We start from the raw sequence: 27787 nt of genomic DNA on the forward strand, positions 1-27787 counted from the left end.
ATAGTGAGAGACTTCTTCCTCTTCCCCCATCTAAGTGAAGGCATGTAAAAATGAATACACCTTTCCACTTTGTGCTAAATCTTCAGTGGTCTAACATACTTAAATATGACGTATACTTGTCCTTACTTAATTTCCTGCTCTTAGTCAGAAAGTCTCTAGTTTCCTTTTTGTTGGTTGTCTATGCTTACCTTCTGTAAAAAGACTAGCAAACATATTTCCTTCATTAGATTTGCTCTGTGTTTTGGGGTTGTTTGTTTGTTTGTTTGTTTGTTTTGATAAAAGTCTTGCATCTCCTTAGCTGGCCTAGATTTTACTGGTAGATTATGCTGGCCTTGAACTCATGGCAATGCTCTTGCCTCAGCCTCCTGAGTCCTGAGATTGTGTTTAATGCCATTATGCCTGGCCTGATAGTGATAATGTATTTTTGATGGTGTCAGTCATGTAACAAGTTGATTCTCAGTTTTAAGTGGAATAGTTGTAATAGGGAGATTGATTCTGGATATCAGTTTGCTGGTTCCATAATTAAGCCATAACAGAAATTGCTTAGGCTACTTCTTATTCTTTAAATAGCCACAAGCATATTCTTAAAGTACCTCATGACTTGCTTACATCCTGGTGCCCTGGATACTGCACCCCACCCCCCCGTCATTAACCAGCATTTTATTTCCTGTTTTCTGTTTAAGATGCTGTTCTATGACTCTTGTTTAGCTGTAGAAATCAATTAATGATTCATTGTTAAATTACTTCAAGGAATATACTTGAATGTGATGTATAGCCCCTAGTATTGTATTGCAGAGATATAAAAATTATTTTTTTACATTTGAGACGCAATAATCCTACTACACAAAATTACTGTAAGTATGAAAGGATAGACTAGCCAGCAGCAATAGGAACAGTTATGGCGATTGTAATTATTGGCAGTCAGTTTTATAGTCTTCAGGAAAAAAAAAAGAGCCCTGTGTTCATTTTGTAGGGCATTCATCCATATCATTCTCTGAGTTATACCAGTGGAGACACTGCTACAGATTCTCCAGTACACGTTGGACGTGCTGGAATGCCTGTAAAGGAGAGTCCAAGGAAGGAGAGCCTTCTCAGCTATCTGACTGGAAGCTTCCCAAGCCTTCACAACCTTCTGGAAGGCACTCCTCAGAGAAGTAGTGCAGCTGTGAAAAGCAGCTCCCTAACAAGAACAGGTATCTAGCTCCAGTGAATCCACTGGACTACAGGCAACTGCACTCACTCACAATGTACAAATACACGTATAATTTAAAATAAAATAATTCTTTCAATTAAGTTTTCTTTTTTGGGAAAAATAGAAAACCACATTATTATATACTTTGATTGCATGACTAATCATTTTAGTTACTTTGTTTTTGAAAAATAATTTGGAACAAAATTATAACTTTGTTTGTGCCTTTTATTTCTATTTTCAAATTAGTGCTAACTAACGCCAAGCTACACATGCTGAGTCTAAAGAATGCAAAGTCATCACCATGTGATAACAAAAATGAATTTTGTACTAATGCCTTAGGATCCACATACCAACATCATGAAGTGAGAGTTTAAAAATACTTGGAGAGATGGCTTAGTAATTAAGAGTACTAGCTGCTCTTGAAGAGGACCTGGGATCAATTCCCAGTTCAGTTCATAGCTACTAACAACCATCTGTAACTCCAGTTCCAGGGGATCCACATGCCCTCTTCTGGCCCGGCATACACTTTGTACACAGACACAACTCAGGCAAAGCACCTATATACATAAAATAAGAATAAATGAATCCTTACATTTTTTTTTCAAAAAAAGACATTTTAATCCAACTTTCTGAAAGCATGCAAGTAGCATTTTTCTCTTTTATATTATATAATAATCTTATTCTCCATAAACTTTCTTTTCAGGAAATACAGTAGCCACTGACATGTTGTCCGAACATCCTTTGTTATCTGAGCCATCATCTGTGAGTTTTTATAATTGGATGTCAAATGCTGTGGGAAATCGTGGAAGTGTAGTACAGGAATCTCCTGTTACAAAGTCAGGACATAACAGTCTTCCAACAGGTAATACAGTTATCATTTTTATCTTAACAGTCTTCAGTTGCACACAGAGTTACTGCAAAATTTTGTTTCTCAGAGGATACTTAGACTGTCAGCTATTTGGATGAAATTGGACCCTTTCAGAAAATGGCAAATTGAACTTTTACTTGGTACAAGATTTGCAGAATGTAAAACATTTAATGTGGTTGGTTAAACATAACACAATAGGAGGCAGGTTAAAAAATGTATAGTTACAACATAATGTACCTACAATACAGAAAATATTTTGAATCTGTTTAGTTCCCTCTGAAACATCATAACAATTAATTCATTTACTCTTTGTAGTTACTTACCAAACATTTAATGAGATCTATGGGAATAGTAAAGTAAGATTTCTTTCCTTAAGGAGATAAATAAATTAGGGCCATTTATTAATTTTAAAAGAACTTGTATGTATAGAAAGAAATATGGCAGTATGTTCCCCAAGAAAGTGGTGGCTATATCCAGTATATTAGCCTTCCTTTCCTGTTTTTGAAGTTTTCCATGTTAATAAATATTGAAGAATATTGAAGTAGACTTTGATACTGATTAATAAAGGAAGCTAAAATGAAATTTAAAAGCTATTTAAGCTATGTGAATTATTTTTAGATAGAAATGAGAAGAGTGGTTGATTTGTGACTGCTCACTGAGCTCTTTCTTGCATTGAAGTGACCTGAATTCTAACCGCATGCTATGTTTCTGCATTAATTCTTGACTGAAGAAAATAGAAAGATGGCATCCCACAGTTCTTGGCATTAATCTGGTTCTGATTTCACTGTTGTTTAGAATGACTGTAGTTTCAATTTCAAGACCACTTCAATGGAATAGTTCCTCTCAACAAGGATCCTTTGTCTCGAAGGACAGGATAAAGCTTGGGTATAATTCTGTTAACACCTATAGCTTTTCCCCTGTTGTACTTGCTTTTCAAAGATTCTCCAGTCAGAAAATTCTACATTTTGGATAGACTGGCTTGAATTCCTGTATAATTACCACTGGTATTTTATGAATATTTAATGTCATTTTTTTATTAATCATATCTCTAAATATTTACTGCTACATATTATTAGTATTTTTGTTTTGTCTTTTGTTTTGTTTTGTTTTGTTTTGTTTTGTTTTTCCTCTGTGGTCTGGAAAGGGCATTACAACATAGTTGCTTTTAAATTTGACTTGTTATGCCTCTGTTTGGTTTTTTGTTTCCAAATGATTCATATTTACTTTCGACATTTTGCTGTTAGGAGTTGCACCCAATCTTCCTACAATACCGTCAGCCTCAGATTTCAACACTGTCTTATCTAGTGATCAGAATACTCTGGATGGGACACATTCTCAGCACAGTACTAGTCAAGATGATGTTGCAGGTGTAGAAGAAGCAAACCAAGGATTTCCTGCTGTTCAGCTTGCTGACGCACAGGTGAGCTTGCCTGCTTTTCCTGATACTGAGGTCACTTTCTTCAGCAGGGCTTAGCACAGGCACCATCAAGCAGTAGGGACCTGAAGTTCAAATTAAATCTTTATTCTATGCCTGTTGTAAAAGGCTTCATGCAAAATAGGAACAGCCTTTAGAAGCACTTGCATTAATTATGAATGCAAATTAACCAATAGGTTATCATTAGTTGAAAGTTTCATCATATTTTTATTATGGGTTAAAAATTGACCATAACATGTCTAGAAAGTTAAATTTTATCATATTCTACAGACTCTTGTACTAAGTTAAGACTATTAAGTGAGTAGTTGGTTGACAATGGATTTAGAATAAGAAAATAAAGTACTTAAAACATGTAGATATCTATGAGTAGCAGCATCTTAAATGACTAGGAGGAGAAAGTAGAGGTCAAGTATGAACTGTTTAAGTAGTTCATACCATTGGGGGTGAAATCTAGGAAAAGTTGTTTGCAAAAGTATAGACAGATACTGTGAAATTATTTGTAATGTATTTAAGTTTGAATGAATAGGAGGTAAGTTGGAGAATGGGACATGTGGGATAAGTGGGGTTTTAATTGTGGACATTTGAGAGCTGTGTATTACAACTATTCATGGAATACAAAACTGGGCAAGAAAGTTGTTATACTTCCCTCAGTGACCCCAAAACAGGCCACCAAATCAGAGACAGCCCTGCTCCTACTGTAAGGAGTTCCATAAGAACACCAGGCTACACATCTATAACATATGAGCACAAGGCCTAGGACAGTCCCATGCAGGCTCCCTGGTTGGAGGTTCAGTTTCTGTGAGCCCCTATGCACTCAGTTGAGTTGATTTTGTGGGTTTTATTGTAGTGGCCTTCACCACTCTGGCTCCTACAATCTTTCCTCTCCTTTCACAGGATTCCCCAAGTTCTGCCTAATGTTTGGCTATATGTCTCTGCATCATTTTTCCTCAGTTGCTGGGTGATACATCTCTGATGACAAGGGTGCTAGGCCCAATCTATGGATATAACAGAATATGATTAGAAATCATTTCATTGACTTCCTATTTATTTATTTATTTATGGTAGTTGTGTTTGGTTCTATACTAGGTCTCTAGACTATCTAGCCTCTTGTTCCTGGTTTTCCAGGTAGTGTTGTGAGTGGTCTCCCTCTACTGGCATGGACCTCAAGCTGGACCAGTCATTGTTTGGCCACTCACACAGTTTCTGTGCCAACTTTATCACAGCACATCTTGCAGGAAGGACAAATTGTAGGTCAAAGTTTTTGTGACTAGGTTGGTGTCCCAAACCCTCCACTGGAAGTCTTGCCTAGTAACAGGACATGTCTGATTCAGGTTCCATATACTCTATTGCTAGAAGTTGTAGCTAGGGTCACCCAGATTCTAGGTCTTCCTCATAGATTCCTGGGAGTTTCCATTGGACTGGATTTCTAGCTTGTCACAGAGATTCACCCCCCCCCCCCCGCCCCATTCTGTACTCTTTCTTTCCATTTTCCACCTTCCTGATCCCTCCTGTTCCCATCCCCATACCATCCATCCAGGTCCTTTCCCCTGATTACTTGTGATGTCTATTTTATTTCACCATCACAGTGAGATTCATATATCTCCCACCACCACCACCGAAGCCCTTTTTGTTACTTAGTTTCTCTGGGTCAATTTTCTTGGATCTGTTGAGACTTGTTTTGTGACTGAGTATATGGTCAATTTTGGAGAAGGTTCCATGAGCTGCTAAGAAGAAGGCATATTCTTTTGCATTTGGGTGAAATGTTCTGTAGATACTAGGTTCATTTGAGTCATAATGTCTGCTAGATCTTTTACTTCTCTTTAGTTTTTGTCAGGTGATCTTTGCATTGTTGAGAATAGGGTGTAGACGTCTCCTACTATTAATGTGTGGGGTTCAATGTGTGTTTTAAGCTTTAGTAGTGTTTCTTTTACAAATGTGTGTGCCCTGGCATTTTAAGACATAGATGTTGAGAATTAAGACATTATCTTGGTGGATTTTTCCTTTGATGAATATGAAGTGCTCTTTTCCATCTCTTGATTAATTTTGGTTGGAAATCTATTTTGTTAAATATTAGAATGGCTATACCAGCTTGCTTCTTGGGTCCATTTGCTTGGAAAATCTTTTCCAGCCCTTTACTCTGAGTTAATATCTTTCTTTGATGTTGAGGTGTGTTTCTTGTATGCAGCAGACTGATGGATCCTCTTTTCATATCCATTCTGTTAGCCTGTGTCTTTTTATAGGGGAATTGAGTCCATTGATGTTGAGAGATATTAATGACAACTGAATGTTAATTCCTGTTATTTTGATGGTGGTGATGGTATTGGTTGTGTGTGCGTGTCTGCGTGTCTGCATGTCTGTGTGTGTATGTGTCCTTTTTTTTTGTTCATGCTGGTGTGAAATATATTTCCTATGCTTTTTGGGTATAGTTAACTTCCTTGGTTGGAGTTTGAATTCTCATTTCTTTTGACTAGCTTCTCTGTAAGCTATGATAATAGGCTTGGGCGGCCAGGTCTGGTGATAAGTTTGTTTTTTAATAGAAAATACACGGGTATCCCTATGGATATTATTAGAATGGCTATACCAGCTTTTTAAAACGCATAAATGAATGTAACTAAATTATTTTTCCCTCAGGGAAGTTATAGGGTAACTGATTTGTTTTTATTTTTTAATTTTTTTTATCAAAACAATTATGGTGTCTTTTGGTTTTGTTTCGTTTGTGGCAATAGATAATATGTGTTAGAATAAGAACAGAATCATCAGTGAACAATAAATTATGTTAATGCTGTTGTTTGATATTTTTCAGGTTGTCTTCAAACCTCTTCTGAGTCATACAGGAATCCAGTCACAGGACACAATGCCCCTTTGTTACCGGATGTACTTTGGAGAACACCTTTCTTTTTCAGGAACTTTAGACTGCCTTAGAGCAGATATTGTAGATTCAGATACAGCTAAAGACAGGAAAGGGAAAAGAGCAAGAAGGTATTTTTTATATTATATGAAATTTTATTTAAAAATTAAAATTTTAGTAACAATGAGAAGATAATTTCCAGTTAATAAATGTAGTAATCATATTTTATTATGAATAACTTTTGATTTTATTAATGGATCAGGCAAGATTTTAGGCCTTTTTTAATAGAATGTACATAAGTTATTCTAAAGTATATCTATTGATAAATGTATGCAGTATTTGTATGCTTAACTTCAGTAGTGAAGGTTTTATGTTTCTGTAGCTTTAATCTTTGCACTGACAGTTTATTCCTAATTAACCTTTTGAGTTGACTTTTAGCATCTTTGTATCTGTATGTATATATTTATATAGGTGTGCATGTCTGTGTGATTGTATGCATAAATATATGGGGTGGAGTGTACATATGCACAGGGACCAGGAGAGGATGTCAGGTGTTCTCTAACATGTTCTACCTCTTCATTTGAGGTAGAGTCTCTCCCTAACCTGAGGCTAATTTTGTCTTTGCTAGTCTGGAAGCTACCAAACCCTAGAAATCCTCCTACCTCCTCTACTGTTAGAGCTGTGGTTATAGGTGCTCATGTTCATGGGATGCTTGGCTTATTAAATGAGTGCTGAGGTCTGGATGCCAGTCTTCATAATTGCATAGCAACCACTGAGCTACCTCTCCAGCCCCTCAGACAATATCTTTTATCCAGAATAAAGTAAAATTCATATTGAGGCATAGCCATAAGAAAAAATACATAGGAACACATATGTAACATATGGCAGATAAAAAGATCTGAACTATTTGTTACTGCCATTCTGTATTTTCTTGGGTAGTTTGTACATATCTTTACTGCTTGAATAAGCCCTTTCATATCTACTAATAGGTTTGACAGTCTTAGTTTTGTTTTTGTTTTTTTGTAGTTTTGCAAGGTGTAAGAGTAAAAGATCACTTATATCTAATTTAAACTTAAGAAAACTGGATTTTTAGTTTGAATATTCTGTTTACGTTTTTTAAAAATGAAATTGTATTTATTTGTTGTGTGTGCACGTATATACTCATGTGTGCAGGCATGAGACAGCATTCCTATGGAGGTTAGAGGACACCTCTGAGAGACTGTTCTCTTCAGCATGTGGGTCCCAGAATTGAACTGATAGCATCAGACTTAGTGGCAAGTGCCTTCATTCATTAAGCCATCTTAATGAGCATATTTAAATTTTTAAATAATTTAAAATTTGTTTTTATAAATGAATCATATATAGAATATAGGGCTTTCTTTACTTTTACTTGAGGTCAAATTATCTAAGAATTTTCTAATAATACAGGGACATAGAAGCAGTATTCTCTTTTTTGTTAAACACAGGGTGTTGTTGTAAAGTATTTGTAAAGCTTAATGAAAAAATCTTTAGAATGTCAAAATATTGTATATAAATACATATGTATGTGTGCAACAAAATATTGTATATAAATATGTATGTGAACACACATGCAAATACATCATATATTCTTGTAAATAAGTACATGTAACTACATTATACATAGTCATTATATATAATATATAAAGAAATCAGAAACTGCCTGTAGATATACAGATTTTGTAGATATGCATATATAATTAGAAACCAGTTACAGCCTTTTACTGGTGTCGTAAATGGCATGCAGTGGTGCATGTACCAAGTCCCACCCACCTAGGCACACTTTCCTTTCTGTGTGCCCAGAGCTCTTTTCTCCTTTTCTTGACTATCCCAAGATTTTTTTGTCTTCCTTTTGTTCATCGTTCCATATTTCAGACTTTTTTGACTGTTTGCTTTTTCTCAGAGATTTGTTATGTCTCCCCTTTGTTTTGGATTATATTTATAACTTTTTATTCTTCTGTTTATTCTAGTTCTTAGCATCCAGTGTTTCCTTCTGCAACTATATGCAGAACATTGATAGCCTCTTGCGAGCATCTTCATCTGTACATATAACATGATCATGTGGCATACATTTTATTAAATAATAAATGCTGTTTTCAATAAGGAATTACAGCTCTAGTTGTAAATTCATAATTGAGTTGAAATATCAGAGTAGTTTCTGGGCCGGGCGGTGGTGGCGCACGCCTTTAATCCCAGCACTTGGGAGGCAGAGGCAGGTGGATTTCTGAGTTCAAGGCCAGCCTGGTCTACAGAGTGAGCTCCAGGACAGCCAGGACTACACAGAGTAACTCTGTCTCGAAAAACCAAAAAAAAAAAAAAAAAAAAAAAAAAAAAAAAAAAAACTAACAACAACAAAAAAAAACAGAGTAGTTTCTGATTTTTTTAAAAATAGATATATGGCCTATGTTTCATTTTCCTTGTGTTTCATTTTCCCTGTGTATTCACAGTACACATGGAAAAAAGAAGGGAAATGGTGATTTACTTGAGATTTATCATTATTTTTGATAGAAGTTGAGTGCCCTTTTAAAACAAAATGTTTAAAATAACTGTAATTTTTACGCAAAAATTTTTAGATGTGTCAGAGGATGTAACAATTTTGAGCAAGATTTTAGGTACTTTTAGTGTGGTTTGTTTCAGTTGGTTTTCCTTTCCAATTGCAACTTGGTAAATGAAGCTTTGAGGATTTTCTTTCTAATAACAAATTGGATTATACCAAGTTTGAAATTTTAATTAATTGTTTAGTATGACGGGCTGGTTCTAATTGATGTGTGGCTAACTCTAAATTTCTATACTATTGGATATGATATTAGATAGGCAGGAAAAAAATTGTCATTGTTTTATTAACCTTTTTTTTTAAATAGAAGACAATTGATTTAGACTTCTTTGTTAATTTTACAGTAAAATTAACAAGAAAAACTAAAGGTTCTCTTCTATCCCATGAACAAAGTAGACTAGTACAAATATGCAATGTATTTAATCTCTTGCTTAACAGCATAGTTCACCTTGGAGGTTATTATGTTTATAAATGCATAAGAATATGCTATATAGTTCTTCACAAAAGGAAGTAACAGCCTTTCCTTTTGAATATTTTAGGCAAGGCCATGTGAATCTTCCCCCACTGGAGTTCAAGCCAGCATTAATGTTGGAAACATTCAGCATCAGTGCTGTTGTGATGGAAAAGTCAGTGTGCACTCCGCAAAACTCCACCAGTGCCCTTTCCTTTCATGATCTCAACAAACGCTATTACAACACATTCCATTGCAACTTCACTATTTCCTGCCAGTCAATAAGTCAGCATGTGGATATGGCTCTGGTCCGTCTTATCCATCAATTCAGTACAATGATAGATGACATCAAAGCAACTCAGACAGACATTAAACTTAGTAGATACACAGCTGGGTCAGCTTCCCCTACACCTACCTTCAAAACCAGAAAACATCGGGATTTCCGTTCATCTGACTTCAGCCGCAGTTCGAGAGGGAGTCTCAATGGTGGCAACAGAGTAAATAATGCCAAGAACAAACGGGCCAACAATGAGAACAATAAAAAAGAATCCCGAAACAAAAATTCACTAGGAAGGTCTGAAAGAAGAACTTCAAAAGTATCTAGGAAAGGTTCAAAAGATGTAGTGGATCATATGACCATTCATATGGATGATTCAGATTCCATTACGGTGTCAGAGCAAAGTGAGCCTTCTGCTGAATGCTGGCAGAATATGTATAAACTGCTGAACTTCTATTCACTTATATCGGATCCAACAGGAATATTGGAAAAATCTTCAGAAACATTTGGACCAGCAGGTAACAAGCATTTTTATGATTTAAAAATTTCTGTTCAGGAATGCTAAAGAAGACTATTCACCATATTAATGGTATAAATTATTGAAATGCAGAGAAATTGGTAGTCACCAAAAGGAGAAAATAGTGTTGACATTAAGATGTTCTGTCAGCATACTTCCTATTTTCCTTGACCCTAACATGGACTATTTTTAAAGGATTCAGACAGACTTAATTTCAAATATCTAGATTGATCATTTACTTCAGTAAGTATTGGGGAAGATGTTGAAAAAAAATTAGTTGAATCATTTAAAGAGGGAAAAGTCTAGTCTAGAGTTTGAAACCAAGAAAGCTAATACAGTATTTAGAATGTTCTTTGTACTATGTTTTTCAACTCTCAAACCATATATATCCATTTACTAAAAAGGTGTTCGAAGTCCTACAGAGCCAACATGTAGAGTTGTGTTCGAGAATGAACAAGACAACAACAGCTTGACTAAAACACAGAGGAAACGCAGTCTGGTAACCTCTGAACCTCAGCATGTTACTTTAATTGTGTTTGGGATTGGCATGGTGAACCGCACACACCTAGAGGCAGACATTGGTGGGCTGACAATGGAATCAGAACTGAAGAGGATCCATGGCAGTTTCACCCTTAAGGAAAAAATGAAAGGTATAACACTTTTCTAATACTATAATGTTGCTTTGCTCAAAGAAATGTGTTTCTAATATTTGAACATTCAAGAAAAATGAAAGTTGTATAATATTTGCTTTTCCTTATTATTGCCACTATAGAAATTTATAATCTAATGTTCATTTTTAGTATCTTTATAAAAAATTGAGAACTTCACAAAAATTCTACTACTGGATATAAAATTTTCCTAGAGTAATTGAAATGTGCCATGTGCCATTTATTTCTAAAATGGTCACAGAAAGTATGTTCATTAAATCTAAGAGAACATGTTTGAATATGCTCCATAACTTTATGTAGTACAAAAAAAAATAATGCTGTTAGATGAAATTGCTTGTAAACTATACCCCAGTTTCAGAAATTCCAAAATAAAATGAAATATTTAAGTCAATGGACAGAACAGTATGGAATTGACTTTTGGGATTCCCTTGCATATCATTGTTGTTTTCTTCATGGTTTTTATATTGTACAAGAAAAGAAACTTAGAAATGACCACTTATTTTTGTTAACTTATGATTATCCAATATATAAAGTTTAAATTTTGCATTAAGTACTCATCTTTAGCTGTTTTGTTTCATACCCTAAGTACGAAACAGAAGTTAAACACTAATTTTACATGAAATTTTTGTATGATTAAGGAAAATATTGTGAAGAAATGAAAAATTATAAATTGCTAAGAGAAATACAAACACATTAAATCTCAAATACAAGGCAAAAGATGTCTATATTGAAGTAAATTTTTTATTTTAGTTATTTTAAGATTAACCAGTTTTTTCTTCTGTTGTTTTAGTAAACATTAAAAATTACATTGATGCTTTTGGTTAGAATCTGGGAGATGGACAATCAGTTCTAAATCAATAAATTTAACATTCTCAAAGTTTAATTGATTTTATCAGTAGTATCTAAACTATATTTCTTCTTTAGTGTAGCAATTCTAGTTCTACAACCTAGAAAGAACAGAAAGTACCTAATGTTAAAGACCTGGTGGTTATTTTCATAGTCCCAAGACAGTTTAAGATTTACCCATTATAAATTGTATCACAGGATTTATTTATATGAAAAAATTCTAAAAGAGAAAAGCAGGCAAAGTGACATGTTTATTTTATTTAGATTTATAAATAATAAGTATATTAAAATCACAGGAAGTATATGGACCAAGAGTAGTAGTTTGTTTTGTTTTTTGTTTTTCAAAGTACATTGTGGTATAGGCCATTTAATTCCAGTAAGTTATTTAATGCATGAAGTGCATTTCTGCGTAATTCTACTTTTTAGATATACTTTGTATGTATGCAAAATAGTAAGCTAAGGAAATTTTCATAAGGTAGTCTGACAATAATTGAGCACATTTTATTATAATTTATAATTATCACTTGTCCTCAAATATATTGTGAATAAAGTAAGTTTAATATACAATTATTTTCAGAATTCAAATTACTTTTTTTCATATTTAAGATGTTTTGCATCAAAAGATGACTGAGACCTGTGCTACTGCTCACATTGGTGGGGTTAATATTGTGCTACTTGAAGGTATCACACCAAATATACAGTAAGTGTGCTTACTTGTACTGTTTTCTTTTACTTTTTTGTTAAAATTTATAAATAACTTTGAATTCCTGGAATGAACTCATACTATGTAAATTTTGAAGTTTATCCAGTGTTTCTAGATACAATTGGAAAAAATACAATTGATTTTTTGACACGTGCCTACCGTAAATTCACCCCCACTCATTAAAAAAAAATACGCAGTTTCCACTATCTGGTGAGATTGTCTTATAAGAAAAATGATCATAGTACAAATTTCTATTTTAGCATGTAGGTTGTTATTTTTCCTGTCATTTAAATAAATAATTAAAATTACAAAGAATAAACTGTCTTAATTTTAAGTTAATAATCATTATTCACCTAGACTTCAGATTTATCATTTAGCATTTTATGAAACATAACAGTTTGAAATCTGTTACAATATAAATGAAGCCTTTAAAAAAAAAAAAAAACTATATCGACCTAGGTGTGGTAGCTCACCTGTACTTTCAGCACTTGGGAGATTGAGGCAGGACATTTGTCACAAATTAGAGGCCAACTTTGGCTGTATGTTGCATCCCATGCTACTCTAGATTACAGAGTAAGAATTTGTCTAAACAAGGAAACATCATCAAAAACAAAAACCAGACCCATATACTGTATTTTAACTCTTTGTTGTTAATTTTTTCCTGTAAGTTCTGTCTTTGGGTCTGTTCTGATTCGAGTGATTCTGATGTGATAACATTTACTCGTGCTACTATGTAGAGCATTTGTATATGAGGAATGCGTTTGACCATATGACTTTATATCTTTGGTAGTATTTGCTTTAATTTATAATTTCTTTTCAATGGTTAAGTTTTGTGTTATAACTAGAAGTGTTTTAATATTTATGGTCATGTTTTGAGACTTTGTTCATCTTTGAGAGTATAATTAGTGTTATGCTAATGTTGTCCTGCAGCATAGACCTCAGACTAGGTAACCACTAAACAGAAGATATGATTCCTCTAAAAATTATTATTAGATCAAACTACAGTTCTAATCACTATTTTAGAATTCTGGATAATGCAAAAACCTGTCTTGAGCAATATTTCAAGTAGATATTGATAAACAGGACAGAGCCTAGTGTAGAGAAGATCTCAGATTTAACTCTTGCCGAAGTAGCTATGGATCATTACTTAGAATCATCATTAATAATTTATTTCATAGGCACTTCCTAGGCAGATCCCATCATTAAAAAAAAGAGAGACCAGGAAATTCTCATGTTTAAAACAGATTTCTTTCATTCATTGTGGACAAGCAGCAGGATGTATGAAATCCCTACTGGAGTCCAGAAACTGAATATTCGTTCATTTACTTAATCCTCCTTGTAATTCTGTGATCTGAGGTAACTTTTATCTCCATTTTATGAAATAAAAAGAAGTGAGATTTAGAAAAATCAAAGTGTTAGCATAAACTATTTAAAGTGGTCCAGTCAGAAGAGCCCAAAACTGCACTGGTTCCATCTTCCTTGTTCATCTGCAGAAACCCATCACCGAAAGCAGACTGATGGTTGTTCCATTGACTCTGAGCCAGATTCCCTTAGATGTCCCAAGTCCTGATGTTTTTCTTGTATCTCCTTGTCTGTTGTACCTCTTAAGAGAATGGCTTCAGTCTCTTGGCTTGTAGAACTTAACATTCATAAAATGAGGTTTTAAATAATATAGAGTTGATATTTCTTATCTTTCCCCCGTATCAGCTTTATTTGAAATATAAAAGTTACTCCTTTGTTACTGTCAAACTGTTAGTCTTAAGATATTTTGTTAATACTGTTTGCATTTATTCTTCAGCATTTCCAACTGCAATTAAAATGAAATAGAATGGGGGAAGGTAGTTTCAAAATGTCATTTGAAAGAAAATTTTAAGAGCTGGACATTAATAAAGCTTCCTGATATGCAGTCCTATTGTAACTAACGTATATGTGAATGCTGATTTGCTTCCTTTTTGTTTTCCTGCTTTCTCTTGAATCTGCATCTGTAGATTGGAGGATTTTCCTACATCTCCTACAAGTACAGCCAAACAAGAATTTCTGTATGTCATATTCTTTTTCATGGCTTGTGATTAATACTGTATTGTATTGTATTTATATTATCTCCGTGGGATGTGTATAGTTACCGTCTCATGTTCTATTAGTCAAGCCTAAGTGAGGGCTGTCTCTTAGGTAAGATAGACTTGGTTTTCTTGTGCTTCTGTGGGCATATTATTATTTGATATCAAAATGGAATTTTACACTTGGTGAGGTTTTGTTAATTAAAAAGTAATTTCTAAAAACTAACAGTGCATATGCATGTTTCAACTTTATAATTTTGTTTTTAATGGGAAATTTGTTTTATCTATGGCTTTTACTATATGTGCATCTGTGTTTGGAATATTTTAATTTAAACCATTGCATATGTTTGCAGTTAGCTGTACTTGAGAAATATGTATAGATGTTTACCACATGAATCTGTCACCATGTCACATTAGCATTTAACTTAGCACTGTTTATGTCTTTGGACATTTTAAAAATAAATTTTAAATATATTGAATAGGTAGGTGATCTATATATTACAGGTTTCTTGCTGTTAAGATTATCATATTTTATGAAATTTGTTTCATTGTTTATAAGAAGCCATAGATAAAACATCATCTGTTCAAAGTCATTTGTTGGGATTATGTTCAATTTCACTTCACTGACCAACTAAAAGTAATAAAAATTTAATTTTATTTCTGAAAAATAACCCATGTAACATTGTTTATGAACAGAAAAGCAAAACAACCACATTTAATTCCACTCAGACAGTACCCAGAAATATTTTTTCTTTTTATTTACTGAGTTCTCTGGATATTTAACTGAAAAAATCAATCAATAAATTAAAAAAAATAAAAACCTCAGTATTAACTTTAGAGAGAAGAATTTTAGTGGCTAAAGATCACATTTGTGAGAAAATTACTTGTAGGCTTGGATATTATATACTAGGAAGGCAGCAATAGAAAATTAATAGGTGGTCTTTGTTGTGATATCATCACATTCGGCCACCTTGTTCCATTCTCAGGTTTTCTGTTAAGAGAGACAGTCATGTATAATACAATTGCCAAGTGGGAAAGAAATTCTGTCTTTCATCATTGACTAAATAGCATATGGTCATTCAACACATTCCACATTTCTATTGTAGAAATTTTCAAGCAAATTGATTTGAGGTAGCATAGAACAAGTTATGTAAATTAAACTTCTCCACCTTCCTGCATCTTTTACGTTCAGAGCTAGTTCTAGGGTCATGGGTGTAGAGATTGAGGCAGAGCTTCTAGATTTGTATAAGACTGGTAAGATTACAGTGTAAATGAGACCCACTACTGGAGCAGGTCAGATCTTCAAGTTCTTGACATCAAAATTTCCACTGAATACTTTAGTACTCTGCAATCACAATCAGCCGTTAGCTTTATTCTGAGTTTTAGTTTAAATTGAGAATTAAGTTTTACATGTTCGCTTATGAAATCCAAGTGATAGTTAATCAGTCTGCTATAGGTTATAAAGATAGATGTGAAAAATTAGAAAGATATATTGGGTTTTTTTCAACTTGTACTTTTGCTGTGTGGTAAAGAACTAATAAAGGTCCAGTGCTCACTGCTGTTCAGTAAGCATCAGTAAACTTTATGGTGTGGATAAAAGCATTCCAGAGAGTTGGTTCCACCATGATGATTCTGCACAGATCAGATGCAACTAGAAGTTGTAGGGGATGCTTTTGTCAGCCTTGAAGGAGATGTAGAGAGACCTGTGCTATAAGTCAGTTTACAAGTTGTTAATACGAGTCATCTGTTTGCAGTTTCATTATTGTTGAAAAGCATTACCATTTAGTTTAAGCCGTATAACATGTATCTCTCCAGTTTTATTCAAGGAAGAAATAGTTTTCTTTGAAAGATGACTAAAAATTTGCAGCATGTTTGGTATGCCCCGTGTATGTGAAGAGTTCATGGCAAATGTCCATAAAAGACAGGCTACAGATTCATGGATGGTGCAGTTTGCAGAGCTCTACTAGATTTACTGGACCTCTTGGCCTCAACTCCTTTCATGCTTCACAGCGCCAGGGCCTATTCCTGCTTCTTTGTCCTGAGTTCAAGCAGGAGCCTTTATAAAGCAAGCCTGTGCCTTCAATTTCTTTTAACACAGTAGATGATTGTTAGAATAATTTGTTTCGTTTTTGATAACATTTTAGAAGTACATAAATAGATCTTTTCTTTTTGTATGCAGAAGTTGTCTCTCTTTAGATCCTAAAACTAAACTGGAAGAAAAAAGAGGTTCTAAGTGAGAAAAAAAAAATCAAAGTAAATTTTTTTGCATGTGCATACATAACAATTTCTAATGTTTCTGCTTTACTTACATATTTGTATATGCTAAAAAAAATAATAGACTTTTCAATGCAGTATAAAATGAGTATATCTTAATATCTTTTAAAATAACTTTTCAGACTATATTTTGACACATAAATGCTCTCCTCCTAACTCTGAGTAAGAGTATCTTACATTCTTAATATTTTTTCAAAACTTTTTATTTGCCTATGTTTTAATAGTCTTCTTCCTCTGTTTCTAGAACTGTGGTGAAATGTAGTATAGCCAAGTCCCAAGCCCTCTACAGTGCCCAGAGAGGTTTGAAGACAAACAACGCTGCAGTGTTCAAAGTAGGAGCTATCAGCATCAACATTCCTCAGCACCCTGCCACTTTACACAGCATGATGGTTCGAAGTTCTCACCAACTGTCCAAACAAATCTCAGATCTTATTAGACAACCTTCCACAGCGTGAGTTATTTTGCTTTTTATATTCTGTGACTATACAATAAAATATACCTTTTATTTTTGCTATAACAAAGGTTTGTAAAAAATGAGCAGTTACTGTGAACATTGAGTATCACAGTAATGGAGCTGTTAGAGAGTATTCAAATGACATCATGGGAGAATCATAGTACGTATCATTAAAGTATTATATCACAATGGCCAATAAACTATTAGATCACATTGTCTAGTACCAAATATGAAATGTAAACTCAAGTTTAAGAAAGAGATTTTAAAGATTTATTGGCATCACAATAAATTCCAATAAAAAGCAAATTGATAAATTCTAGAACTTTCAGTTATTGTTTAAATTTAAGAAATTGCAGCAGTCATTTATAGCATGCATGGTTTTGCATATTCCTTTATTGTGACATTTCTGTATATTTTTGAAGCAGACTACATGTCACATAGCATTTTAAAGGGCAGTAAATCAGACCTTTTCACAGTAACCTTTATTTCCTGTGCATGTTCCACTATTCATAGCAACACACACACAAACACACACACACACACACACACACACACACACACACACACACATGCTTCCTTTTCCCCATCCTATGAAGTGATGAAATAGTACCTTGATAGTCTCAGAAACTAATGCCTATTTTTCCATAGTTGTTTTATCCAGGTCTTTAGCTCTCATGTTGATAAATTATGGCTCAAGTTATTACTCTGTCAGCTTTTCTAGATCATCATTGTGTATTAGTTGTTTTTCACTGAAAAATCTAGTAATTTTATGAATAAAGTTGTAGTTTCTAATAGTTTTATGGGGTCTCTGTGTTTTGGTTTGTAGCCCACAGCCTATGAAAGAAGATATTGCAACCCCACTGCCTTCTGAAAAAACTCCAACAAGTGTTAATCAAACTCCTATTGAAACAAATGAATTTCCTCAACTCCCAGAAGGCTTAGAGAAGAAGCCTATTGTTCTCAAATTCAGCGCTATGTTAGACGGCATAGCCATTGGAGCAGCACTCTTACCGTCGCTGAAGGCAGAGTACAAGATGGGGAGAATGAGAAGCCATGGGATGACAGGTAACATGGAATGTTAAGTTCAACCATGGAAAACTGATAATTTTGAAAAGAAAGTAATATTTTGATGAAAAGTTACAGTTCTTAAAAATATGATATTAAAAAATCTTAATAGCCAGGCATGGTGGTATATCCTTTAATCTCAGCATTAGAGAAGCTGTGACAAGTGGATCTCTGAGACAAGCCTAGACTATAAAGTAAGTCCCAGGCTAGGCTAAACTACATAGTGAGACCATCTTACAAAGCAAAGAACAAAATTAAAAATTGAAGTATTTGATCACTTAAAGTTCAATAATCTTTTTTCTAAATTTTATTCATCTAATCTTTTATAATTTCATTCATGTATACATTGTATTTTGATCACATCCACTCCCCTTATTCCCTTACAGACTTGGTTGTAATAGGTATAAGCTTGGTTGTAATAGGTAGAAGCTTTTATAAGATGAGCTTCTCCCAAGCACCTCAGAATTACCCTCCCAACATCTTACCATCCTTTTACTCCATTTATAAAATGGTTTAATCTTCTTTATTGGTATTGCCTTGTCTTAATTCCAGTTTTTAAGGCGTAATAATCATCATTTTATTAATGATTTTAATTATTAAAATTTTTATTTAATTACTAGAAACATAATGATAACTGCTTAGGTTTTCATATATTTTTTTTTTGTCATGTTAACAAAAGGATTGTTTTCCTACTCTACTGTGAGATTTCTGTAAAACAAACTGGAGACTAAATACACACACCTTCTTCTATACCTGTTGAAATAAAAGTGTCTTTTTTCCTTTTTTGTTTTAACATAGTACATTAATTTTTAAAGCACTAATAAACTTACTCAAATACAATATTGTATTAAGGATATATGTATTACTACTCTTTACATTTCAGAGTTTGTTTAATAAAATAGTTTTCTGAACATTTCAATTTTTATATTACCAGAAATAGAAGCAAGATAAGTTAAGCTTTTGGATTTGACAACATTAGAAAACATGGACTTTCATATATCAGAGCCCAGTTCTATCAGTACTCTTGGTAATTTGCTCATTTTGAAGTCTACTGGAATCCATAGGCTAATGGAAGGAGCATGCCAAATAGGTACTTTAGAGCTGAAAAAGTAGAATATCTAAGAGTACACACCTTGTTGAATAGCCAAACAAGAACCCAGAATTCTGTAAATGAAGAAGAACAGAGCCAGAAAAAGAGTGACACATTCATGACTACAGATGAGTAGTAACTGAGGCCTTTAATTGCTTTGATCTGGATGTTTTTATTTAGTGATACTAAATAAAGGGAGGTAGCAGAAGAAGACCCTACCTCCTGCAACTTGCAGGAGCTAGTCAAAGCTAGACTTCATTATAATAGGTATAAGAGGAGCACAGTGTAGTCAGGACTTTTGTGGCCATCTCAAAGGTATTGTAGTTGGAGAGTAGCCTTTTCTGTTCATGAGAGGAACTTGGGTGTATATACATTGCCTATGTCCTGAGCAATAGTATAGTTGATGATACCCTTCTGCCAATTCTTCATACCCACATAGACAGCTGAACAACATCAGCAAAATAATGAAATTAACTCTACATTAATATTTGACCAACTCTTTGCCAGATAGAGAGCTTAAAAATAAACATAATATTAAATTAAACTGTAATATTAGTCTCTTAATAGTTGTTAAGGATACAGGAATGTGTGTTTAATGTTTCAGAATTTGGGATTTTTTTTTAACTCGAGTTGCTCTTGTTGTAGTATAAGCTTCTCTACATGAAGGGCAGTGTCTTTCTGTTCTCTTCTGTCATAATTCAGAATCTGTGTCTCTGCATCTGATACGATATTGGCTGTTGGCATCTGCTGGCTTAATAGTACTTGCTGACATTCTTTTTATTAAGTGTACTTGTTTAAAGGTAGTGAGTAACTCATATGTAAATTTTAAATATTACTTTTATGTATATCAACATAAACTGTGGGATTACAAAATGTTTTTTCTTAGACATCATTTTTGTAAAAGTGATATTATTGTATGCTGTACAGCTATAATGTTCCTTACTTCTTTCAGGTGCACAGACAAGGTTTACATTTGAATTACCAAATCACAGATTACGTTTTACTTCAAAAGTTTCTGCAACAGATATGTCCACTATCCCTCCTTCTGCAAGTCTTAACCTTCCACCTGTTACCATGTCGGGGAAATACATTATGGAAGAACATGATAGTTACTCAGATCAAGTGTGGAGTATAGATGAACTGCCTTCTAAACAAGGGTACTATTTACAAGGGAATTATCTACGTTGTGTGGCAGAAGTAAGTTTATTTTTGAGTTACTTTTTGCAGTTTATAAGTTTTCAAGATTTAGATACCAAATACATGATGGTCCAAACTTTGAAGGTTAAATGTTAAATTATTTGTTCCTACAGAAGGCTAATCTACTGAATTTCAAGAGAAAGGATGTGTGTCTGTCTCTGACTACCTCCCTTCTCTGTCTTTTATTGCAACATGCTTTTTGAAACAATGTACTAATTATATGCTAATTTTTGTTTTATATGTTAAATTTCAAGTTCATTTTGGCATATTTTCATGGTTTACTTGATTTAAAAGAGGATAAAAGCTGACATCAAGCGCTTTATATATTTACTTCTGTAGTCCTTTCATTAACTTTGAGGTAAATGTACCTCTTCTCTTTTTAAAGTGTGTGTAGGGGGACTGAGTTTTAATAGGTTATATGAATTAAAACAACTATTAATCATAATCTAAAGGCCATGTGGAAAGGTAAAATAAATAGACTCATTTATTATTTAGGATAATGGTAAAGGCTGCCACTCCTGACTGCCTCATTACTTTCACTTCTATGTATAACTGTCAAGAGCTTAAAAAGCATGATGCACCTGTTTCATTTGGTTTGAAAATCTATAAGAAAGCTCTTTGAGTTTTTGATGGAAATACTGTAATTGGAGGAGACACATTTATGTCTGATATACCTTTTCCAGACTGGGCTTTCTTTAATACCTAACACTTGTAATTTCTTTTAGTTTTTAATTTTATTTATGAGTGAGTGTGTGTGTGTGTCCCTGATATGTGGTTGAAAGTAGGATGCCACGGTACACATAGGGAAATCATGCGACACCCTTATGGAGTTTGTTCTTTGCCTCTACTTTTACCTAGGTTGTAGGGACAAAACTGAAGAATCTAGGTTTGCATGGTAAGCTTCTTTGCCCAGCAGTTCACCTAGCCAGGCCAGGAGTTGAGATTTCTGTATGTAAAAACAAATATACCCAAAGTAAACAAGCTTTTAAGAATCCTAAGATTGAATTAGGACATTTTATATTGCATGTATGCTTTCCACATAGAAAAATAAGTGGTCCAAACTAGTTGACCAATATTGTTAATAATGCTTTGATTCAAAGAAAGTAAATCTAAAGCAATGTATGGTGTAATTCCATATTAATGTCAGATACTAAAAAGGAAGAATTTATACCAAAAAAAGAAAGTAACAAATTAATTTCAAAGCATTTAAAGTTGTACCTTATATCGAAATTGGCTATTTTGAAATAGACCTAAAATAAACACACTGAAACTTATTTTGTCCTATTTGCACTTTTCTGTGCAAGATAAAAGGAGGGACATCTCAGTGGTTAAGAACATGTACTGATCTCCCAGGAGGAGTGAGCATACACTCACTCATAAATAAAATAAGTTCAGCTCCCAGCACCCACCTCAAGGCACCTCACCACCAACCCCATAGGAATGTTACACCGCTGATCTCAGCAGGCATCTGCACTCAAGTGTACAATACCACATACAGACAACACACATAATTAAAATTAATAACTAGCCCCTCACTTGGTCCTTGTGGCTGGGGCAGACACCTACCTGGTCTGCTACCGTGAAGACACCATATCCTGAGACATCCTAGGGGAGCCACTGCACTCAAAGCAGCAGGCAACATATCCTGAGACATCCTAGAGGAGACAATGCACCTAGAGCAGAGGACACTTACCTGGGCTGCTGCTGTGGAGACATTGCACTCAGAGCAGCTGGAGATCAGGATCACGGGATCACAGAGACATCTGGACCTTGAGGAGTTCTGACACAGCAAGATAACAGGAAAGACAGGCTCCAGTCAGAGACAGTGAGTACAGGTAGCACTAGAGTTAACCAGATGGTGAAAGGCACACAGAACATAAGCAACAAAAACCAAAGTTACTTGGAATTGTCAGAACCTAGTTCTCCCACCATAGCAAGTCCTGGACATCCCATCACACCAGAAAAGCAGGATTCAGAATTAAAATCACTTCTCATGATGATGATAGAGGACTTTAAAAAGGACATAAATAACTCCATTAAAGAAGTACAGGAGAACACAGGTAAACAGGTAGAAGCCCGTAAATAGGAAACACAAAAATCCATTAAAGAACTGTAAGAAAACATAAGCAAACAGGTGAAAGAATTAAACAAAACCATCCAGGATCTGAAAATGGAAGTAGAAACAATAAAGAAATCTCAAAGGATGACTACCCTGGAGATGGAACCCCAAATAGATTAGACCAGAAAAGAAATTGCTTCCGTCACATAATAATCAAAACATCAAATGCAAAAAACAAAGAAAAAATACTAAAAGCAGTAAGGGGAAAAGGTAAAGTAATATATAAAGGCAGACCTATCAGAATTACATCAGACTTCTCAACAGAAACTATAAAAGCCAGAAGATCCTGGACAAATATCACACAGTCCATAAGAGAACACAAATGCCAGTCCAGACTACTAACCCAGCAAAACTCTCAATCACTATTAATGGAGAAACCAAGATATTCCATGACAAAACCAAATTTACACAATACCTTCCCACAAATCCAGCACTTTAAAGGATAATTGATGGAAAATTCCAACACAAGAAGAGAAACTACAACCTAGAAAAAGCAAGAAAGTAATCTTCCAACAAACCCAAAAGAAGATAGTTACACAAATATAATTCTACCTCAAATAACAAAAGTAACAGGAAGCAACAATCATTTTTCTTTAATATCTCTTAATATCACTGGACTCAATTCTCCAATAAAAAGACATAGACTATTAGACTAGATACCTAAACAGGACCCAGAATTTTGCTGTATACAGGAAACACACCTCAGTGAAAAAGACAGACACTACCTCAGAGTAAAAGGATAGAAAACAATCTTCCAAGCAAATGGTCCCAAGAAACAAGCTGGGGTAGCAATTGTAATATCAAATGAAATCGACTTTCAACCAAAAGTAATAAAAAAAGATAAAGAAGGCTACTTCATACTCATCAAAGGAAACATCTACCAAGATGAACTCTCAATTCTGAATATCTATGCCCCAAATGCAAGGGCACCCACATACATAAAAGAAACTTTACTAAAGCTCAAAGCTCACATTGCATGTCACACAATAATAGTGGGAGATTTCAACACCCCACTCTCAGCAATGGACAGATCATGGAAACAAAAACTAAACTGAGACACAATGAAACTAACAGAAGTTATGAACCAATTGGATTTAACAGTTATCTTTAGAACATTTCATCCTAAAACAAAAGAAGATACCTTTTTCTCAGCATCTCATGATAACTTCTCCAAAATAGACAATATAGTTGGTCATAAAACAGGCCTCAACAGATACACAAAGATTGAAATAATCCCTTGCACCCTATCAGATCACCATGGACTAAGGCTAGTGTTTAATAATGACAAAAACAATAGAAAGCCCACATACACGTAGAAACTGAACAATGCTCTACTCAATGATGACTTGGTCAAGGAAGAAATAAAGAAAGAAATTAAAGACTTTTTAGAATTTAATGAAAATGAGGACACATCATACCAAAACTTGTGGGACTCCATGAAAGCAGTACTAAGAGGAAAACTCATAGCTCTCTACAAAAAGAAACTGGAGAGAGCATACACTAACAACTTGACAGCACACCTGAAATATCTAGAACAAAAAGAAGCAAATACACCTAAGAGGAGTAGACAACAGGAAATAATGAAACTCAGGGCTGAAATCAACCAAGTAGAAACAAAAAGAACTATACAAAATATCAACAAAACTAGGAGCTGGTTCTTTGAGAAAATCAACAAGACAAATTACCCCTTAGCCAGACTAACCAGAGGGCACAGAGACAGTATCCAAATTAATAAAATCAGAACTGAAAAGGGAAACCTAACAACAGAAACTGAGGAAATTTAAAAAGCCATCAGATCCTACTACAAAGGCCTATACTCAACAAAACTGGAAAATCTGGATGAAATGGACAATTTTCTAGACAGATACCAGGTACCAAAATTACATCAGGAGCAGATAAACCATCTAAATAGTCCTATAACCCCTAAAGAAATAGCAGCAGTCGTTAAAAGTCTCCCCACCAAAAAAAGCTGGGGACCACATGGTTTTAGTGCAGAATTCTATCAGACCTTCCAGGAAGACCTAATATCAATTCTCTTCAAACTATTCCACAGAATAGAAACAGAAGGAATACTACCCAATTTGGTCTATGAAGCTACAATTACGCTCATCCCTAAACCTCACAAAGACCCAACAAAGAAAGAGAGCGTCAGACCAATCTCTCTTATGAATATTGATGCAAAAGTACTCAATAAAATTCTCGCAAACTGAATCCAAGAACACATCAAAACAATCGTTCATCATGATCAAATAGGCTTTATCCCAGGAATGCAGGGATGGTTCAATAATCAGAAATCCATCAGTATAATCCACTATATAAACAAACTCAAAGAAAAAAAATCACATAATCATGTCACTAGATGCTGAGAAAGCATTTGACAAAATTCAACATCCCTTCATGTTAAAAGTCTTGGCAAGATCAGGATTTCAAGGCCCATACATAAACATAGTAAAAGTAATATACAGCAAGCCACTAGCCAACATCAAACTAAATGGAGAGAAACTTGAAGCAATCCCACTGAGTTGAGGGACTAGACAAGACTACCCACTCTTACCTTACCTATTTAATATAGTACTGGAAGTCCTAGCCACAGCAATTAGACAACAAAAGGAAGTCAAGGGATACAAATAGAAAAGGAAGAAGTCCAAATTTCACTATTTACAGATGGTATGATAATATACTTAAGTGACCCTAAAACTTCCACCAGAGAACTCCTAAACTTGATTAACAACTTCAGTAAAGTGGCTGGATATAAAATCAACTCAAACAAATCAGTAGCCTTCCTCTACTCAAAGGATAAGCAGGCTGAGAAGAAATTAGGGAAATGACACCCATCACAATAGTCACAAATAATATAAAGTATCTTGAAGTGAGCCTAACCAAGCAAGTGAAAGAGATGTATGGCAAGAACTTCAAGTCTCTGAAGAAAGAAATCAAAAAAGGTCTCAGAAGATGGAAAGCTCTCCCATGCTCCTGGATTGGCAGGATAATTTAGTAAAAATGGCCATCTTGCCAAAAGCAATCTACAGATTCAATGCAATTTCCATCAAAATTCCAAGTCACTTCTTCATAGAGATAGAGTAATTTGCAAATTCATTTGGAATAACAAAAAACCCAGGATAGGGAAAACTATTCTCAACAATAAAAGAACTTCTGGAGGAATCACCCTGACCTGAAACTGTACTACAGAGCATTACTGATAAAAACTGCATGGTATTGGTACAGAGACAGACAGGAAGATCAATGGAATAGAATTGAAGATCCAGAAATTAACCCACACACCTATGGTCACTTGATCTTTGACAAAGGAGCTAAAACCATCCAGTGGAAAAAGGACAGCATTTTCAACCTATGGTGCTCGTTCAACTGGAGGTCAGCATGTAGAAGAATTAAAATCAATCTATTCTCATCTCCTTGTACAAAGCCCAAGTACAAGTGGATAAAGGACCTTCACATAAAGCCAGATACACTGAAACTAATAGAAGAGAAGGTGGGGAAGACCCTCGAATACCTAGGCACAGGGGGAAAGTTTCTGAACAGAACACCAATGGCTTATGTTCTAAGATCAAGAATTGACAAATGGGACCTCATAAAATTGTAAAGCTTCTGTAAGGCAAAGGACACTGTCAATAGGACAAAATGACAAACAACAGATTGGGAAAAGATCATTACCAATCCTACATCCAATAGAGGGCTAATATCCAATATGTACAAAAAACTGAAGAAATTAGACTCCAACCAACCACATAACCCCATTAAAAAGTTGGGTACAGAGCTAAACAAAGAATTCTCAACTGAGGAAACTTGAATGGCCAAGAAGCACCTTAAGAAATAAATGCTCAACATTCTGAGTCATCAGGGAAATGCAGATCAAAACAACCTTGAGATACCACCTCACACCAGTCAGAATGGCTAAGATCAAAAACTCAGGTGAGAGTAGATGCTAGTGAGGATGTGGAATAGAGGAACACTCCTCTATTGTTGGTAGGACTGCAAGCTGGTAAAACCACTCTGGAAGTCAGTCTAGCGGTTCCTCAGAAAACTGGACATAGTATTACCTGGGACCCAGCTATACCACTCCTGGGCATATACCCAGAAGATGCTCCAACATATAACAAGGACACATGCTCCACTATGTTCATAGCAGCCTGATTTATACTAGCCAGAAGCTGGAAAGAACCCAGATGTTTTTCAACAAAGGAATGGATACAAACAATGTGGTACATTTACACAATGGAGTATTACTCAGCTATTAAAAATAATGAATTCGAGAAATTCTTAGGTAAATGGATGGAACTAGAAAATATCATCCTGAATGAGGTAACCCAGTCACAAAAGAACACACATGATATTTACTCACTGATAAGTGGATATTAGCCAAAAAGTTTAAAATAGCCAAGATTCAACTCATAGACCACATGAAATTCATGAAGAAGGAAGACCAAGTGTGGGTGCCTCAGTCCTACTTAGAAGGAGTAACAAAACACTCAAGGGAACAAATATGGGGAGACAAAGTGTGGGACAGGAATTGAAGGAGGGGCCATCTGGAGACCATTCCACCTGGGCATCCATCCCATGTGCAGTCACCAAACATAGATGCTGATGTGGATGTCAGGAAGTGCATGCTGACAAGAGCCTGATATAGCTGTCTCCTTAGAGATCTGCCAGAGTCTGACATATTAAGAGGCAGATGCTAACAGCTAACCATTGAACTGATCAAGGAGTTCCCAATGGAGGAGTTAGAGAGAAGACTGAAGGAGCTGAAAGGGTTTGTGGCCCCATGAGGAGAGCAACAATACCAACCAACCAGAGCTCCCAGGGTCTAAACCACCAGCCTGGGAGCACATAGGGAGGGACCCATGGCTCTGGCTGTATATATAGGGGAGGATGGCATTGTCCGGCTGAGGTGGGAGAGAAGGATCCTTGGTCCCATGAAGGCTGGACATCAAGTCAGGGTGAATTAGAGTGTGGAGAGGTTTGAGGGGGGCAGTAGGTGGGGGCACATCCTCGTAGAAGCAGGAGGAAAGGGGGTGGAATAGAGTTTCCTGGGTGGTGGGGAGAATGTGGTAAGGGGATAAAATCTGAAATGTAAATATAATATCCAATAAAAAAAACTAAAAACAAAAAAAGTAATAACAATATTTTAAGTGCTTC

General features: G+C 34.9%; 1 protein-coding gene across 13 annotated transcripts in view; it reads left to right on the top strand.

The window, feature by feature from the left end:
- The window catches only part of Bltp1 (bridge-like lipid transfer protein family member 1), a 198630-nt gene that overhangs the window by 105283 nt on the left and 65560 nt on the right, over window positions 1–27787 (top strand). For 12 of the 13 annotated variants that reach the window (XM_076932299.1, XM_076932298.1, XM_076932301.1 and 9 more), the window contains exons 43-53: window positions 974–1193; window positions 1896–2054; window positions 3305–3480; window positions 6299–6474; window positions 9455–10161; window positions 10565–10810; window positions 12281–12374; window positions 14366–14416; window positions 16953–17159; window positions 17989–18227; window positions 20270–20514. In XM_076932299.1, coding sequence (XP_076788414.1) covers window positions 974–1193; window positions 1896–2054; window positions 3305–3480; window positions 6299–6474; window positions 9455–10161; window positions 10565–10810; window positions 12281–12374; window positions 14366–14416; window positions 16953–17159; window positions 17989–18227; window positions 20270–20514 — 2520 coding nt within the window. The remainder of the gene's footprint in view (window positions 1–973; window positions 1194–1895; window positions 2055–3304; window positions 3481–6298; window positions 6475–9454; window positions 10162–10564; window positions 10811–12280; window positions 12375–14365; window positions 14417–16952; window positions 17160–17988; window positions 18228–20269; window positions 20515–27787) is intronic. The other variant, XM_076932302.1, reaches the window with a different exon arrangement.

This window comes from Arvicanthis niloticus, chromosome 4 (assembly GCF_011762505.2).
Source record: "Arvicanthis niloticus isolate mArvNil1 chromosome 4, mArvNil1.pat.X, whole genome shotgun sequence".
NCBI lineage: Eukaryota > Metazoa > Chordata > Mammalia > Rodentia > Muridae > Arvicanthis > Arvicanthis niloticus.